Source organism: Balaenoptera acutorostrata, chromosome 13, assembly GCF_949987535.1.
Source record: "Balaenoptera acutorostrata chromosome 13, mBalAcu1.1, whole genome shotgun sequence".
In the NCBI taxonomy this organism is placed as follows: Eukaryota; Metazoa; Chordata; class Mammalia; order Artiodactyla; family Balaenopteridae; genus Balaenoptera; species Balaenoptera acutorostrata.
In genome coordinates, this window is record NC_080076.1 from 72,569,219 (window position 1) to 72,588,169 (window position 18,951).

Consider the following 18,951-nt stretch of genomic DNA (forward strand, 5'->3'; position numbering starts at 1 on the left):
CACTAATAGTAAATGAGACAGTTACTAGCACTGAAAGCCACGTTGCCACACTCCCTGGGACCCTCGGGAAGCGCCTGTGCTTGTGGACCGAGCTGGCAGGACACATGCGGAGGGAAGCGCGTGAGCTGGGTGGGAGGCAGGGCTGTGGTCAGGGGAGCATGCGGGGCTTGAGCACAGATTTTAATATGATTCGGGGTTCAGTCCTCACCAGGGTTGCTATTCTCATCAGGTTGCCTTAGGTCCTGACCCTAGAAGGGTTGGTGGGTATGGCAGCATTCGGGGACACAGAAGTGGCCGACGAGCCCCACAGGAGAAAGAACTGACCGCAGCCCGTGCTGCCCACTGACACCCTCACCACAGGTGTGTCAGGACCACGTGCTCCACTGCTCGCCCTCAGGAACTGCAGACTTCCCAGCGGCCTCACTCTTACATATGTGCTGTTGCCTGCCCACCCCATGCTGCCTTCCCTGACCCCCCTGAAGCCCAGCCGGGCCGGGAGGAGGCCGGTGAAAACCTGTGGCTGCTCCTTTTTTGCCTCTGTGGACCAGCGTGTTTCACCACTTCCCTGTCCTGGTTTCTTCCAGGGAAAAGGCATGGTTTGGATTCCTCTTACCCCTCAGGGAGTTTCTGGTCCTATCAGTGGTATATTTCCATTTCCCAATCATATTTTTTATACATATATTTATTTTATTTATTTATCATCATCATCATTTTTGGCTGCGTTGCGTCGAGCAGGGGCTACTCTTTGTTGTGGAGCACAGGCTTCTCATAGCGGTGGCTTCTCGTTGCGGAGCACGGGCTCTAGGCGTGCGGGCTTCAGTAGTTGTGGCACGTGGGCTCAGTAGTTGTCGCTGGCAGGCTCTAGAGCACAGGCTCAGTAGTTGTGGCGCACGGGCTTAGCTGCTCCGCAGCACGTGGGATCTTCCCAGACTAGGGATCGAACCCATGTCCCCTGCACTCGCAGGCGGATTCTTAACCACTGCGCCACCAGGGAAGTCCCCCCAATAATATTCTAAAAAATTTTTTAATTGAAGTTACTGGGTTGGCCAAAAGGTTCGTTCAGGTTTTTCTGTAACATCTTTTTGGCCAACCCAATACATATATTCTTTTCCATTATGGTTTACTACAGGATATTGAATATAGTTCCCTGTGCTATACAGTAGGACCTTGTTGTTTATCTGTTTTATATATAGTAGTTTCTATCTGCTAATCCAAAACTGCTAATTTATCCCTCTTCCCCCTTTCATAACCATAAGTTTGTCTCCTATGTCTGTGAGTCTGTTTCATAAACAAGTTCATTTGTGTCATGTTTTAGATTCCACATATAAGTGATATCATATGATACTTGTCTTTCTCTGTCTGACTTACTTCACTTAGTATGATAATCTCTAGGTCCATCCACGTTGCTGCAAATGGCAATATTTCATTCTTTTTCATGGCTGAGTAATATTCCATTGTATATATGTACCACATCTTCTTTATCCATTCCTGTCAGTGGACATTTAGGTTGCTTCCATGTCTTGGCTATTGTAAATAGTGCTGCTATGAACGCTGCATTTCCCAATAATATTTAAAAATCGCTTATATTGCTCTCAAAATTAGCACAGCTTAGCTGTTCTGAAATTCCATTATCGCCTAGTAGTGTCACCCTTTGGGCTGTGAGGCCAGGGGGGTCCTGCTCAGGTTCCCTCTGGCTCCCAGTCCACTCCCCTATTATACCTGGAGCCCCCAGGGCCTGGACTTGCCTCCTGCATGCCCCGCCCTGGCCTCCTTCCATACCTCAGCAACAGCCCAGGCCCCTCTGCTCCCATCTGACCAGCAAGCAGGTGACCCTGTGCTCAGTACTCTTCCTCGGCTCCCCTGGCTCCTGGCACAGCCCCCAGTGCTCACGCAGCCCCCCAACTCGTGCTGCAGCTGCACTGGGCAGTGGGCAGATCCTCTGCCGGGTGCTGCCGTGTCTGCAGTGCTTTCCCCCTCTCCCCAGGGACCTGGGTGGGTTCTTCCCATCCGAGGAGGCCCTAACTGCCTAGTGCCCGTCCCCTGACAGGGCTGGCCTAGGTCACCCCTCTTGGGAGCTCCCTCAGAGCCTGGGCCCCTCAGCCAGAGTGTCCCCTGCTGCTCTGGCCACCATCTCACCACAAGTATTCCTGGGCACAGAGATCCATCCGACCCACTTCCTTCCCTTCCTGAATCCAAGTCGAATGCGGGAATCAGACCAGCACAGTGAGGACACAGTGGGGTCTGTCCATGCCAGAGGGGACCCACGGGGCTCCCGGGGGCTCTCCCAGAGGTGCCCACCCCTTGGCTTCTCTAGGTCCTGGTCAGCCAGTCCCCAGGAGAGGCCTGTGTGCAGGGACCCCTGGTGAGAACTTGGCTGGGCGGCTGCTGCCACAGGGCACCAGTGGGTGGGAGCCCCTCCAAACTGCTGCCCCAGGTCCCTCAGCCCCACCTGAGTCCTGAACTGGAGACACTCCCATTGGAGATGCAGGCTGCCCCTCGGACCTCACTGAGGGGACTGGATAGAAGGGGGGCCGGGTCCCCAGGAGGCCTCAGGATTTGTAAATAACTTGCCTTCCCTTTTGTGTTTCCTGCAGAAAAGCTGAGAATAGGACTACAGGCTCCGTGGAATGGACCTCAGACAATGTGAGTGAGGTGGGACCCCGAAGGGGGGGTGAAGTGGGGAGGCCAGCACTTTGAACTCGGGCCCCCCAGGGGCGGGCCCTGTGCCTGGTGCCTTCATCTGAGCTCAGGCAGAGCCTTCCCCTCCCGCCAGCAATGTCCCAGTGCGGGCCTGGTCCTCAGACCGCCCTGGGCCAGAAGCGAGGGCGAGGCCTGGGGGCAGAGGAGGCGACCTGGCCTCTGCTGACGGGCGCACTCTGCTTCTCTGGTAGGTGCTAGACAGCACCTCGCTTGTGCCCCAGGGCCCCCCCAAAGTCAAGAGGCGTGTCCGCATCCCCGACAAGCCCAGCTACAGCCTTAATCTTTGGAGCATCATGAAGAACTGCATCGGCCGGGAGCTCTCCAAGATCCCCATGCCGGTAGGGGCCGGCCAGGGGGGCCCTGGGGGCTGTTTTCTTGTGCGGGGACGGGAAGTAATGGCCTTTGGAAGTATACACAGCCCTGGGTGTCATTTTCTTAATGAAACTTGAGGAGCATGTAACGTGTTATTGAATCGTGTTCCATCCGCACTGCTGAAATTCCCCCAGGGCAGAGGTCTCATGCTTGGAGGTAAGGAGCCAGGAAGGGGCTCTGCATTGATCAGACAGGGGGCCCTCAAAGTGCCTCCCACCCTGGTGGATGGGGAGTGGCAACATTGGGCTGTGTATGGGGCTGGGTGGACCCTCCTCCTCCATGCTGGGCTGCCCCTGGTCCCCACCCCAGCGAGGTCACCAGCAGGCCAAGGGCAGGGCTGGCGTCCTTGTGCTGCCAGACCACAGTGGCATCTCCATGGAGCGGGAGCTGGGGGCTCCTGGCCAGACTTGGTTTCACTGTGTGACCCAGGACAGAAGACTTGCATAATACCTCAGAATACGAGGTAGACCCACTTCATCCATTCATTCACCTATTCATTCATTCACTCATTCACTGATTCCTATGATTCACTGCCCTGGCATTTACATCCTAGGAGGGGAGACTGACAGTAAATGTAACAGAATTCTGCCAGATGCAGCGGGTCAGAACGTGGTGAGGGCTGTGGAGAAAACTGAGGCAGGAGGGGTAGGGAGGCAGGCCAGTGAGTGGGGCTGTGGCTTTAGACAGGTCCTCAGATGAGCCTCTCTGTGAAGGTGGTCTGAGCAGTGATGTCCCTGAACATCTGAGAAAAGCAAGGCTGCTGTGCCGACAACCCCAGGTCTGTGCTGGGAGCAGTGGACGGTCTGTGCAGACCCCCGACCTGACACCCCGCCTGCAGGTCAACTTTAACGAGCCCCTGTCCATGCTCCAGCGGCTGACGGAGGACCTGGAGTACCACCACCTGCTGGACAAGGCAGTGCACTGCACCAGCTCCGTGGAGCAGATGTGCCTGGTGGCGGCCTTCTCCGTGTCCTCCTACTCCACCACCGTGCACCGCATCGCCAAGCCCTTCAACCCCATGCTGGGCGAGACCTTCGAGCTGGACCGTCTCGATGACATGGGCCTGCGCTCCCTCTGCGAGCAGGTGAGACCCGCGCACGCTTCAGCCAGGCCTGGGGGTCAGAGCCAGACAAACGGGACGCAGCCTCTGACCGAAGGGGCCATCAAGCCAAGGTCCGGTCAGGCAGCTGGGCCTCATGCGGCGGGGGCAGCTCAGGGGCGCCCCACGGAGCAGGCCTCCTGGGGACAGTGTGGGCCGCGTGGGAGGAGAGCTAGGTGAGGACAGTCGGGCCTGGTGGGGGAGGGGAGGACGCCTCTCTCGGCCAGAAGGCATGGAGCAGTGGGGGAGGGGTGTTTGCTGGACGCCATCAGGGATTCGGGTGGGCTAGAGCATGGGGTCACCACTGAGCTGAAAGGGAGCAGCCTGCGCCCCACGGGGCCGCAGTCAGTGATGGTGGAGGACCTGTCCTGGGCCAGGGCTCAGCTCACTTCCATCCTCTCCATCCCTTCTCCAGGCCTTCCCCGCAGGTACTGGTGTCCCCAAGGGGCGGAACCAAAACTGGGCACCTCAGCCCAGCTCTGGCATCCTTGTCTGAAGGGGGCCAATTCTGTTGGTGCTTCACTGGGTGCCAGGAGAACCCAGGCAGGGGCTACATGAAGGCGCCCAGGATAGATTCGGGTCGGGCTGCCACTGAGTGTCTACCATGCGCCAGCTGCTGCTGTGGGCCCAGGGGTTGAGCTCAGAAAGCAGACAGTTTGCAATCCGGTGGCTGGTTTCAAAGGCTTGCTCTGCCTGCTGTGCGGGCCTGTAGGAGGCCAGACCAGGGGAGGTAGGAGGTTGAGCACAGGCACCTTTAAAAAGAAGAGCTAGGGGTTTGCCTTGGATATGGGTAGGGAGGCTGGGGAAGGCGGCAAGGATGACCCAGGGTTCCTGGCCTGAACTACTGCTGAGTACATTTCTTCGTTGAGCATAGCTGATCAAGTAACACCCTCAGGAGTTGAGGGTGCAGCCAGCTGGGAAGTGGCCTGTTCTCGTGGGCAGGGGGGTGGGGAGCAGGTACTGTGGATGTGGATGGTTCTGGCTCTTTTAGGAAGGCCCGAGAGCAGTTTGGCAACACAGAGTGAGGGAGAGAGAAGGAGCCGAGGTCAGAGAGAAGGGGGCAGGCGGCAGAAGGCTCTTTGTGTGGGAAGAGTCACAGGAGGGCAGAGGAGGCAGTTTTATGAGGAACCGCCCCCCTCACCGGCTGCTGTGGGGAGAGTACAGCGCAGGGATAAGGGTGGAGCAGGGAGGCTGGGGAGGCTGGAGGCGGGGTGGGGGAAAGGCAGATTCTGGATGCTGTTTTGAAGAAAGAACAGCCAGGATTTGCTAAGGATTTAGATGGGGAGCATGAGAAAATGGGGCCAGCCACGACTCCAGAGCATTTGGTGTGAGCAGCTGGACCGACTGGATCGTCTTCCCGAGAAGGTGGTGCTGACACTGAGCTCCAGGGCCAGGTCGCTGGGGTCACGTCCCTGAATTTGCTGGTGGGTGGGCTTCAGTGGGGGCCCTGGCCACAGGCATCGGGCAGGCTTGGGGACGGCTCACTCATCACCCAGTTGCTGGCAGGTTTGGCCGGTGCTTCTGAGACGTAGGAAGGATGGGGGTGCCTCCTATGGGGACTGTCAGGAGCTCTGGGCCGTCTGCACGGAGGGGTGCAGGGAGGCTGGAGCCCACGGCTGCAGTTCCGGGGCGAGGCTGGGAGACGGGAGGCTGGGAGAGGCTTTGCCCTAACCCTGTGACCAAAGGAGCCACAGAAATGAGGAGGGACAGATGAGGAAAAGATGGCAGTGTCCTGGTGGTGAAACCGTAGTCAGGGTGCCCAGTGCTGGAGGGTGCTGGAGAGGACGGGGTGGAGGCACCGGGTGGGCAGAGGAGGCTGCACTGCCATCCAGGCTGGGACAGGACACCAGCTGGACTCCAGCTCTGGAGCCGGGCTGGCCGGGAGGCTTCCCATCCTGGGCCTCCTCAGTGCAATACAGCACGGCAGACGCAGCCTCTGCAGGCGATGGGCAGGTTAACTAGAAAGTGGGCCTGAAGCCCCTGGTAGAGCCTAATGCCCTCACTTTATTCACCCTCAGCACAGCCTGTCACAGTGTCATCACCCTCATTCCACAGCCCAAGTCAGGCGTGAAAACGCCCTGGCCACCAGCTCAGGCCCACAGTGGTTGGGGCGCCCCGGCCCTGCCCCCCTCCAGCGCCACCCAGGCTGCTCCCCCGGGCATGCCCTTGCTTTCCCACTGGAGCACTGTCCTTCCTGGGGGGCCTAGGCCCTGCCATGTGTCCTGGTTCCCAGGGCCACAGAGCCGTTCATACTGGGCACGGGGCAGGCTGTCCGCCGGCCGGTTGGGGGCAGGCCCGGGCCACGCCCAGCAGACGCTCACGGCCTGTGGGTCTGGTCTCAGGTGAGCCACCACCCGCCATCGGCCGCACACTATGTGTTCTCCAAACACGGCTGGAGCCTCTGGCAGGAGATCACCATCTCCAGCAAGTTCCGGGGGAAATACCTCTCCATCATGCCGCTAGGTGAGCGGGGGCAGAAGGACACTCTGGATGAGGGGGAGGGTTTGCCAACCCAGAAGCCAGCTTGGTGCCTCCAGGGGTGACGTTAGTCCCCCCGTAGACTTCCTGGATGTCCCCCTGACCTGTACCCTATCCCCAGTCTGCACAAATACTGCTTCTGGTTCTCAGGACCCTGGGACCTTGGGCGGTGGGTCAGGCTGGCTGGGACCCAGCATGGCAGGCCATGACCTCTGACCCTATATCTGGCCTCCAGGTGCCATCCACTTAGAATTCCAGGCCAGCGGGAATCACTACGTGTGGAGGAAAAGCACCTCGACTGTGCATAACATCATCGTGGGCAAGCTCTGGATCGACCAGGTCAGGGGATGCCCTCGGGGAGGGGCCGTGTGGCCCAGGGATCGGCCGCTGACCACTCCCCTCCCTTACCAGACAGGGGACGTCGAGATTGTGAACCACAAGACAAAGGACCGGTGCCAGCTAAAGTTCTTACCCTACAGCTATTTCTCCAAAGAGGTGGCCCGGAAGGTAAGCAAGGCCACCTCTCGGAGCCTGTCAGGGGGGAACCCCAGAGAGGGGCATGTGCCTACGCTGGCCCTGCCAATGTCCCCAGGTGACAGGAGTGGTGAGTGACAGCCAGGGCAAGGCCCACTACGTGCTGTCAGGCTCGTGGGATGAACAGATGGAGTGCGCCAAGATCGTGCAAAGCAGCCCCAGCAGCCCCAGCTTGGACGGGAAACAGAAAACGGTGTACCAGACGCTACCGGCCAAGCTGATGTGGAAGAAGTATCCGCTGCCGTGAGTGGGGCTGCGGGGGGAAGAGCAGGCAGGGAGCAGGGAGGGGACAAGGAGGTGAGTGGGCAGTGGACAAGTAGGCGTCCCCGCCCGGCCAGCCAGGAAGCAAGCGGCGGGCACGGGAGGGTTCAGGCCACGCATGAGGGGAGCCAGACACCCGACTGTAAATAAGCGTGACACCATCAGGTGGCAGCACGTCCTATGCAGAGACTTTAAACAGGCTGATTGATAGGACAAGTCCCCATAGTCCAAGGAATGAAAACCAAACATGAAAATAAGTGCAGGAAACTATAAAAAGTGGCGCAGCTGATTCCAAAGAGAATGAAACAGAAATTCTACAAAGGAAACATAAAGTAACTGAAATTGAGAACTCCATGGGAAGGTTTAATAGAGAGAACCCTTTGACCGAATATAGGTCAGAAGAAATAATCAAAATCTTCAGATAGACAAAACCTGGAAAAGCCAAACACCTAGAAAGAGAAGGCTGGCCACCTGGTGACCCAGGGTGAGTCCCTGGAGCAGCCCCACAGGCTTCCCCGGAGCCTGGGAGGGTGCAGCGTCAGGACGCGTAGGGCACGTTGAGTTTGAGAGCAGGGTCCAGCAGGCTTCTGGTCAGAGTCCAGAAGCAAGAGACCATCTCACGAGTCTTATCTGAGGAGAAAACAGCAGAGATTTTCCACATCTAAATCTATACAGTGAAACTGTTGAATCTAGATCAGAGAAAATATTAAGCAGCCAGATTTTTAAAAAGATGTACTTTCTGAGGAACGGCAGACGGACAGCCATCTCCTCATCATCAATAACGGGAGCCTGAAGACAGTCAAATGAAATCTTACACGTGCAGAAAGACTCACTGCCAGGTGAGAATTAATTACACACCCAGCAAGAACATCTTTACAGAGTAAAGTTGAAATAGACATTTTCAAGCCACTCATTTTGCCACCAGCAGACCAGCACTAAGGATGGAGCTCCCAGATAGAAGAACCAAGATGTGTGAAATGAGGAACAAAACCTATGTGAACAGTGAATAAATAAGAACAATAATGTCTCGTGGGGTTTAAAATCTAAATATTAAGTGCAACTGCACAATCAGGTAAGTCAGAAAACTGGAAACTTTTCAAAGGCCCTTGTGCTACCCAAGAGGAGGGTCAAGATGCACACTAATTTCTGACTATGTGAACTATGCATATTGTAATTCCTAGAGTAGCTACTAAATTAGTATGTTTAATTGGAATCCCAGAAGGAAAGGAAAGGAAAGAAAAAATAGAAAGGAGAGAGAAATAGTTAAAGAAATGATGGAAATAAATTTCCCCAAATAAAAATAAACAGATGAAAGACCTTGGGTTGAAAGGGCCCACTGCAGTTCCAGAGACAAGAAACAAAGAAAAACTTCTGCCTAGACCACAATGTACTGAAAATTAAGGACACCAAGGAGAAAATTCTAATAGCTTCCAGAGAGAAAAGATTTCAGTAGAGAATGAAGAATCAGATTGACATCAGATTTTTGGAGTAATATTTCAAAGTAATGAAGAAAATGAAATTAGAAGGTAAAAGTTTCTGTCCAGCTGAGCTATCATTCAAATATGAGGCTGTGATAAAAAAAACAAAATGGTCTCAGGTGAACAGCCTCAGAAGGTTTGCCACACAAAAACCCACAATGAAAACAGTAGTTTAAAAGGGGGAGGGAAAAAATCCAGAAGGTGCTACAGTAGGTATATGAAATAAAAGGTTGTGTGCAGGAGGGATTTTTAAAATAATTACTAAGACCAAAGAAAAACAGAAAATGTTCCCACAATAGTCCAGAATTAAAAGTGTAGATGATGTTAACACAGTGGAGTCTAGGGAGACAGAGGACACCAAGGGATGTGAAGGTAGAGACCAACAGAAGATTTTTAAATCAGTAAAAAATATTAAAAAGACAAATAATAACAGCAAGTTAACACAGTAGAAATAAGTCCAGGCATAATAATATAAACAGATGAAACTCACTAGTTAAAAAAGCAAAATATTGGGTTGGCCCAAAAGTTTGTTCAGGTTTTCCCTACCATTTATGGAAAAACCTGAACGATCTTTTTGGCCCACCCAATACTAACTGACTGGATTTTTAAAAATCCAGATGCATGCACCTTCTAAGAAAGATCCAAAGCCTAAAGATGGGCAAAGGTTGAAAGTAAAAGATAGACATATCATGAAAATACTAACCAAAAAGCTATAACAGCTATATTAATATAAGGTAAAAACAGACTTTAAGACAAAAGCATTATTAGGAATGAAAGAGTTGCTACATGATAAAATGTTGAGTTCTTCGAGAAGATATGAACAGTATGCATGATACAAACATTATGCATGTAATGAAAGAGCCTCAAAAATACACAAAGCACATATGGAGAGTAAAGGGAGAAATGGATAAATCCATCACTACACTGGAAGACTGAGAGATTTCAACACACCCTTCTCACTTGTTGAGAGTCAAATGGGGAAAAGCAACCCAGCAAGATGGAGAGCGAAAAAACACAGGATATACATATACTTATGGCTGCAATAGAGAACATGCTTTTTCTCAAGTATACGTGGAATTTATGCAAAAATCAATCGTGTACTAAACCCTAAAGAAAGCCTCAACAAATGTACAGAGGGTAGCACACAGACCACAGCCCATGATAAGACAAATTAGAAGTTATGAACAAGATGTCAAAAAGTCCCCACATATTTGGAAAAAAATTTAAGTTGCTAAATAGTTCATGGACAAAATAATAAATTAGAATGGAAATTTTAAAATGCCTAGAACTGAATGAGAAGAAAAAGATATCAAAACTGGCTGGATATACCAAAGGCAAAGTTTCAAAGGAAATGTATTGCCTTAAATAGGTATATAAGCTTATTAAAGCTTTTTCATTCTAAGAAATTGGAGAAAGTGCAACATACAAACTGAAAGAAAGAAGAAAATATACCTTAAAAATAAAAGCAGGGCTTCCCTGGTGGCGCAGTGGTTGAGAGTCTGCCTGCCAATGCAGGGGACACGGGTTCGAGCCCTGGTCTGGGAAGATCCCACATGCCACGGAGCAACTAAGCCTGTGAGCCACAATTGCTGAGCCCGCGCGTCTGGAGCTTGTGCTCCGCAACAAGAGAGGCCGCGATAGTGAGAGGCCCGCGCACCGCGATGAGGAGTGGCCCCCACTTGCCGTAACTAGAGAAAGCCCTCACACAGAAACAAAGACACAACACAGCCATAAATAAATAAATAAATGGATCATCACATTAAAAAAATAAAATAAAAATAAATAAATAAATAAATAAATAAAAGCAGAGGGACTTCCCTAGTGGCACAGTGGTTAAGAATCCACCTGCCAATGCAGGGGACACGGGTTCAAGCCCTGGTCCAGGAAGATCCCACATGCTGCGGAGCAACTAAGCCCGTGCACCACAACTACTGAGCCTGCGCTCTAGAGCCCACGAGCCACAACTATTGGGCCCGCGTGCCACAAGTACTAAAGCCCGTGCGCCTAGAGGCCGTGCTCCGCAACAAGAGAAGCCACTGCAATGAGAAGCCCATGCACTGCAATGAAGAGTAGCCCCCACTCGCCACATCTAGAGAAAGCCCATGCACAGCAATGAAGACCCAACGCAGCCAAAAATAAATAAATAAATGTATTAAAAAAAAAAAAAGTTTAAAAAGTCAGAAGTTGATCTTTGAGGGAAAAAAGCAGAAAACTACTGGCAAGACTGATCAAGAGAGAATATAGAAATAAATATTATTAATGTTTTCATTATGTTTATTATATTTAAAGTATAAAGAGATTATTAAAATTCTGATTGGAAGGACAAATTTTTAGAAAAATATAAACAAGAACTGAGTCTAGAAGAAAAAAAAAAAAAGCATGACTAGTCCTATAATTAAAGATACTGAAGCAGTATTTTAAAAATTTCCACAGGGAAAACACAAAGCCCAGGTAGTTTTATAGGTGAATTCTACCAAGTTTTCAAGAAACATATATCCCAATTTTATAGAAAATCTTCCAGACCACAGAAAAAGAAATACTTTCCTTTCTTATACTGTGAGGCCAGTATAAGATACCTGATACCAAACCAGGCTAAAAGAGTAGTAGGAAAGTAAAAGTTCTACCCTCTTTCACTCATGGATAAGCACAATTCCAAAACAAGGCATCAGAAAATCCAACAGTATATAAAAAAGATAACATTCTTCAGTCATGTTGAGTTTATCCTGGGTACACAAGGATGAGTCTGTACTAGAAAATCCATAAATTTGTTACATTAACAGATCTGAACAAAAGGCATCTTAGGTGCCTCAATATAAGATTAATATGCAAAAGTCAGTTGCATTTCTATACACTAAAAGAAAACAACTAGAAAATACAGTTTAAGAGAAGACACCAATTATCATATCAGAGAATATCAAGGACCTTGTAATAAATCTTATCATATATGTAAGACCTTTACAGACAAAATTATAAAACTTTGCTGAGATATCAAGGAAGAGCTAAATGAATGGAGAAAGATACCACGTTCGTGGGTAGAAAGACTAAGTACTATTAATATGTCATGATCTAAAGAGTCGGTAAATCAAACAAAATCCCAATAGTGATTTTCATGGAACTTGATATTATGATTTCTTAATTTATATTGAAGAATAAAGGGCCAGGATATTTCTAAAAAAAAGAGGACTTGCCCTGTTAGATACTTATTTTGAAGCTATAGTGAAATAGAATAGTAAGCCTGGAAAGTATGCCCTGGATGTGTATATATCTTTGGTATATAACAAAGGTGCCGCATCATATCACATGGAAAGATGGCACCATCCACTAAAAGGATCTGGGGAAAATGGTTACCCATATAGAAGAAGATTAAGTGAATCTTTCCCTTACATTATAACAAAAATCAACTCCAAATAAAGGTCTTACAGTAAGTATTAAGTTTGACTTACTGTTAAACACTAAGTTAAACTCTAAGTAGAGGGACTTCCCTGGTGGCGCAGTGGTTAAGAATCCACTTGCCAACGCAGGGGACAGGGGTTCAATCCTTGGTCCGGGGAGATCCCACATGCTGCGGAGCAACTAAGCCCGTGCACCACAACTACTGAGCCTGCGCTCTAGAGCCCACAAGGCACAACTACTGAAGCCCGTGCGCCTAGAGCCCGTGCTCTGCAACCAGAGAAGCCACCACAATGAGAAGCCCATGCACTGCAACGAAGAGTAGCCCCCACTTGCTGCTACTAGAGAAAGCCCACATGCAGCAACAAAGACCCAATGCAGCCAAAAAATAAATAAATGTTCCTTTAAAAAATAAATAAATAAAAAATAAATTCTAGTCTTTCTGTATCCATATACTATTAAAAAAACCCAAAAAAACCCTAAGTAGAAAATATAGATGAGTATCATCTAGAACTTAAGGAAATATATCTTAAATAAGACAAAAACACTTATGTATTCAATTCTATTAAAATGCTTCTGTTCATTAAAAGAAATTTTGCTGGGGCTTCTCTCGTGGCTCAGTGGTTAAGAATCCACCTGCCAATGCAGGGGACATGGCTTCAATCCCTGGTCTGGGAAGATCCCACATACTGCAGAGCATCTAAGCCCGTGCGCCACAACTACTGAGCCCCCGTGCCACAACTACTGAAGCCCGGGTGCCTAGAGCCCGTGCTGTGCAACAAGAGAAGCCACCACAATGAGAAGAATGAGAAGCCCATGCAACTGCAGCGAAGAGTAGCCCCTGCTCGCTGCAACTAGATAAAGCCTGTGCACAGCAACGAAGACACAACGCAGCCAAAAATAGATAAATAAATAAATAGGAACAAAAAGAATACATACAGACCTTCTAATGAATAAATAAAGCAAAAACAATCCAATGGGAAAGTGCAATTCATGAACAAGAATTTCACACAAGAAGAAATATATGGCCAATCACCATATGAAAATGATAACATCACTGGTAATCAGGGAAATGCAAATCAGAACCACAATAAGATGCAGTTTTACCTTCATTTGATTTGGAAAAATGAACAGTCTGGTAATATCAAGTGTTGAAGAAGATATGGATCCACAGTATCCCTTATACATCACTGGTGGGAATGTGAGCTGGTATGACCATGCTGGAAAGCAGTGTGGCCTTACCTCCTAAAGAAGAACATCACAGACTCTGCAGCCCAGTAATCCCACTTCTAGGTGTATACTCAAGAGAAATTCCTATAAATGTACAACAGGAAACATGAATAAGATTACTCAAAGCAAAACTTGGAAACAACTCAAACTTATTGGATGAATAACTAGTATATTCACACAGGCAATATTTACAGTAGTTGAGACAAATGAACCACAGCAACATACAATACAGATAAATCTTAGTAATATAATATTAAGTTTAAAAAAAGCAAATCCCAGAAGATTACATACATCATGATATTCTTTTTACACAGTTAAAAACAAGTATCTAAAATATATGTATATGAACACACACACAGACATACACACACACTTAAGACTACTTAAAGATGCAATAAAATTATATTAAAAGGAAAGCAAAGGACTGATGAACCCAGGAGTCCTGCCAGTGGCTACCTGAGAGGAGGATGGATTGGTGAGTTTTCCCTATGGTTAGATGTAGATTTTGTCAGGATTCTACCTTTTGTTTAGGTGGCAAGGTCGCATTAATACAAGCAGGCCGGGGCTTCCTTCGTGGCGCAGTGGTTAAGAATCCACCTGCCAATGCAGGGGACATGGGTTCGAGCCCTGGTCCAGGAAGATCCCACATGCCGCGGAGCAACTAAGCCCATGCACCACAACTACTGAGCCTGCGCTCTAGAGCCTGCGAGCCACAACTACTGAAGCCTGTGTGCCACAACTACTGAAGCCCACACACCTAGAGCCAGCGCTCCGCAACAAGAGAAGCCACCGCAATGAGAAGCCCACGCACGGCAACGAAGAGTAGCCCCTGCTCCCTGCAACTAAGGAAAGCCCATGCGTAGCAACAAAGGCCCAATGCAGCCAGAAATAATTAATTAATTAATTGATTGATTGAAAAAAAAATACAAGCAGGCCATGTAAGGACCAACGTACCAAGTATTATGACTAATTCAAAACTTTCACCGTATCAAAGCAGTATAAAAAGAAAAAAACGAAATAAGATAGATTTAAATCCAACATATTAGTAATTACATTAAGTGTTCCCATAAGCTTTCAGACAAATTTTTAAAAATCAAACTTTATGTGGTTTACAAAAAATACATCTAAATAAAATAAAGATTGGAATAAAAGGATGGAAAAAGATATGTATACATAGAAATACTAACCAAACAAAAGCTGCCTTCAGCTATAGTAATATCACAAAACAGACATTAAAACAAAAGACCAAAGAGTGACAAAATGATAAAGGTTCAATTTGCCAGGAAGATTTTAAATTTGAATATACCCTGTACCTAATAACAGCCCCAAAATATACACAGCAAAAGTTGATAAAAATATAAGGAGAAATGGACTAGTTTACAACCAAAGTGGGAGATTTTAACATACTTCTTTTAGTAATGGATAGCAGAAGAAAAAGTCTGGAGGACAAGTTTGAACAATAGAACCTTCAGGACAGCTGTAGAACACTGCACTCAACAACTGTGGGAAATGCAATTTCTTTGATTACATGTGGAACATTTGCAAAAAGTGACCATATACTGGGCCATAAAACAAATTTCAAAGAGATGAAATTATACGAAGTATACTGTTTGACTCCAGAGCAAGTGTGCTAGATATAAAGATGACTAGAAAAATTACCATATATTCATAAACTTAAGAAATGTACTAAAAAAAAAAAAAAAGAAAGAAATGTACTGCCAACTAATCCATAGGACAAAGAAAGTATAATGAAAATTAGAAAATATAACTGCATGATAATGAAAATAATACGTAACAAAAATGGTAGAATGCAGCTAAAGCAGTAGTTGGAGTGAAATGTGTAGCCTTGAAATGCACATATTAGAAAAGAAGAGACATGGGAAAATATCGAGCTAAGCATCCATCCCAGGAAGTTAGAAAAGGAGCAGCAAAAGAAACCCCAACAAAGTAGAAGGAAGACTATACAAGCAAAATCAGTAAAGCAGAAAAACCTAAAATAGGATCAACAAAGTTTCATCTTCCACCAACGAAGAAAACGGACAAACCTCTGACATGACTGGGTAGAGAGAAGGTGCATAGCACCAACATTACAGATGCGAAAGAGGACACTGCTGTCACACACATTAAAGGAATAATAATGAGGACATTATGAAACACTTCGGGCTGATATATATGAAAAATTGGACAAGATGGGCAAGTTCCCAGAGAAGTACAATGTGGCAAAACAGATGCAGGTCGGTGGAGCCTGCAAGGTGCAGGGAGGAAAGGGCGAGGTGGACGCAAGGCCAGGTTGGGGGGGTTCATGGGGTGGACATGCAGGAGGGGAAGCAGAGGGGGGGCCGAGTGCGTCCTGGCAGCTCACCCCATGGGGCCCCGCAGGGACAACGCAGAGAACATGTACTACTTCTCGGAGCTGGCCCTGACCCTCAACGAGCACGAGGAGGGCGTGGCACCCACCGACAGCCGCTTGCGGCCCGACCAGCGGCTGATGGAGAAGGGCCACTGGGATGAAGCCAACATGGAGAAGCAGCGGCTGGAGGAGAAGCAGCGCGTGAATCGGCGCCGGAGGCTGGAGGCCTGCTCGCGGGGCTGCGGTGCAGAGGAAGGTGAGGCCGGTGGGGAGGGGGACCCCCGGGAGCGAGGCCAGCGGGAGAGGGGACGGGGGTCTCCCAGGAACTGGGAGGAGATGAGGGGACTGGAAGAAGCTGAGGGGGAGAGAGGGGGTTCCCTGGGGGCAGGGAGGGGTGCTGGAGAAGGCGGGCACCCCAGGGGCGAGGAGGAGGGCCAGCAGGAGAGGGGACAGGGAGTGGTTTCCTGGGGCGCTGGGAGGAGGCAGGCTGCCCGCCCGCCTGCCCACTGTGCCGCCCAGCAGAGAAGGAGGCTGAAGTGTACGTGCCGCTGTGGTTTGAGAAGAGGCTGGACCCGGTGACTGGGGAGACGGCCTGCGTGTACAAGGGTGGCTACTGGGAGGCCAAGGAGAAGCAGGACTGGCACATGTGCCCCAACATCTTCTGAGCGCCACCCCCCTCCTGCAAATACAGGCGGCTGCACAGCCTGGTCCACCTTCTATTTAATGCACTCAATTTAGTACTCAACTGCCCTCCCCACCTTTTCCTTCTTCTGTTTTTTAATAACACTTTTTTTGGGCTCCCACCTTGGAAGGAGGAAGTGCTGACCCGGGTTCTCTCCAGCCTCCAGGTGCCCCGGGTCTCCTATGACCCTTCATCATGGACTTGAGCCCCATCAGGACCCCCAGCTCCAGTTTCCACACCTCAGGCAGGCTGGCCCGGGCCCTGGGCTGCTCCAGTCACTAGCCCCCCAGGGAGGAACTGGCCCCCTCCCAGGGAGCCGCTTTTGACTTTTTTAGAAAAAAAAATGATCTCCATTTCTTTCCAGCCAAGATATTTAGTAAGTATTTTTAGTACAGCACTTGGTGGACAACTTTCTAAGTGTGCTTTCTTGCCACAGAAGTGTCCTGGCAAGAGCCCCTTCTTTTTAAGACATTGGGTAGCCAGACGGACCCCTTTGAGTCGGGAGCATTTTGTAGCTCAAACAGCAAGGCCGTCTGTATGTGAGCTGCCCGCCCCCCAGGAGCCCAGGACCCCCCAGAGAAGGGAACCAAGGGCCACCAGGCCCAGGAGAGCACAAGTCAGTTGTCTCTGGAGCTAGAGCCCCACGCATGGTGGGGAAGGGGGCACTGAGGGGCCGCCATGTGGATTTGAGGGCAACAGCCCCTGCCTAGCCCTGGCCATGCTGGGGCTGCTCCCCAGCCCCACAGAGGCCGGGCCTGCGGCGCTCCTGCCACAGAACCCGGCCCCAAATCAGCAATAAGAACCAACCCTCGGCTCAGCCTGGGTTGGTGTCCTGGGCACCAGAGAACCCAGAGTCCCGTCTCTGGGGTGCCCCATCTCAGCACCCCTGAACTCTTTATTTGCCTGATATATATATATATATATATATATATATATATATATATATATATATATATATATATATGAATATATATATATATATATAAAATAGCTATTTTGCTTAAATTTTTATGGTATGTAGAAGTGAGAAAATGATGACGACAGGGTGCTCCTGTCTGAGTTTGGCCCTCCTGTCAGCTGTGCCCTGCCCTCTCCTCAGATTCCCTTCCAGTGGCTTCTGCCAACTGTGGGGGGGCCTGGGCCACTGTGGCCACTGTCCCAGCCCCTCAGAACTCCTACTCAACCTTTCACACTTCAATTTGGTCCTGAAAGTTCATCACAAAGTTTTACTTTCTACTCCAGGACTGGTTTTGTTTTTATAAAAAAAAAACAAAAGTGAAAACACCAACGTGTGAAATGCCTTAGGGTGCCCACTGGAGGGCGGGTGGGCAGGCAGGCAGCCCCATGAGGCCTGCGGCAGAACTGTTCAATGTTCTTTTTCTCAGAACTGTGAGTGAGCACCTTCTGACCAGTAATAAAAATCTTGGAGTTTTCCACGGCCCCATCCCTGAGTCTGTCTGTGACTGGGAGGAGCGGGGCTGACACGGGAGAGCAGGTGACAGCCCACAGGTGGCATGGGGGAGGAGTGTGGGGCTCTGTTCTGCTCAGCGCCAGAAGCAGGCAGTGGGAGGTCGGTCTGGATGGGGAGGGCCGGGGATGGAAGACCTGGTGGGACAGGGTCTGGGCCAAGAAGGCTGCAGAGGGCTGAGGTGGCACCTACTGGAGGGTCACAGTTTGGCCTGGGGCCAGGCCAAGGCCCTCACCACTCTCCACAGAGAACACTGGCCCTGGTGAGGTCTAGGGTTGCTCAGTGACCATGACCTGACCTCAAGCAACTTGGATCACTAGCTCCCGGGACCCGAACAAGGGTGGCTGGTCTGGCCCAGTGGGTCCTCCTCCCACTGCCAGCACTTCCAGGTGACAGGATGGAGTGGGGCAGGGCACCACAGGGGCATCAGAGCCAGGCTCTAGCCACCTGTCCCAACACCCCAATGCTGTGGGATCCAAGGCTGGTACCGTACAACTCCTTCCTTTCCAGGGCCTTAACTTTCCCATCTGTGGGGAGGCAGGCACCGGTGAGTCCCTGCCGAGGTGCTGGAGGGGCAGCCCTCACTGGAGAGAAGGGCATGCAGTGAGGCAACCCCAGGATAGCCCTGACCCAGGAGGCAGTGGAGGATCTGCCAGGGGAGGGAATGGAATATAAGAATAGAATTTTCATATATCCAAATATGACAACAGCAAATAGAATCCAGCCACATACAAAAAACTGATACCCCAAATTGGTAAACATATGCCCAAGCTGGTTTTACACAGTAATGCAAGAATGTGTCAAAACTGGGAAGCTTTTAGTTGTAAATCATTCATTGTACCAACTAGTTCAAGAGAGACTTCTGCTTCTGGATGGTAGACTAAATGCCTGGATTATCCTTCTTTGTGG

At 49.7% G+C, this 18,951-nt stretch overlaps 1 protein-coding gene across 8 annotated transcripts in view; it reads left to right on the forward strand.

Moving 5' to 3' along the window:
• The window catches only part of OSBP2 (oxysterol binding protein 2), a 181,133-nt gene extending 163,646 nt beyond the window's left edge, over nucleotides 1–17,487 (forward strand). For 6 of the 8 annotated variants that reach the window (XM_057526007.1, XM_057526009.1, XM_007170680.3 and 3 more), the window contains 9 exons: nucleotides 2,595–2,643; nucleotides 2,892–3,038; nucleotides 3,911–4,156; nucleotides 6,514–6,634; nucleotides 6,885–6,988; nucleotides 7,061–7,156; nucleotides 7,242–7,426; nucleotides 15,922–16,148; nucleotides 16,412–17,487. In XM_057526007.1, the coding sequence (XP_057381990.1) occupies nucleotides 2,595–2,643; nucleotides 2,892–3,038; nucleotides 3,911–4,156; nucleotides 6,514–6,634; nucleotides 6,885–6,988; nucleotides 7,061–7,156; nucleotides 7,242–7,426; nucleotides 15,922–16,148; nucleotides 16,412–16,557 (1,321 nt within the window). In that variant the 3' untranslated portion in view covers nucleotides 16,558–17,487. The remainder of the gene's footprint in view (nucleotides 1–2,594; nucleotides 2,644–2,891; nucleotides 3,039–3,910; nucleotides 4,157–6,513; nucleotides 6,635–6,884; nucleotides 6,989–7,060; nucleotides 7,157–7,241; nucleotides 7,427–15,921; nucleotides 16,149–16,411) is intronic. The other 2 variants (XM_057526003.1, XM_057526004.1) reach the window with 2 other exon arrangements.
• The last annotated feature ends 1,464 nt before the right edge of the window (nucleotides 17,488–18,951 follow it).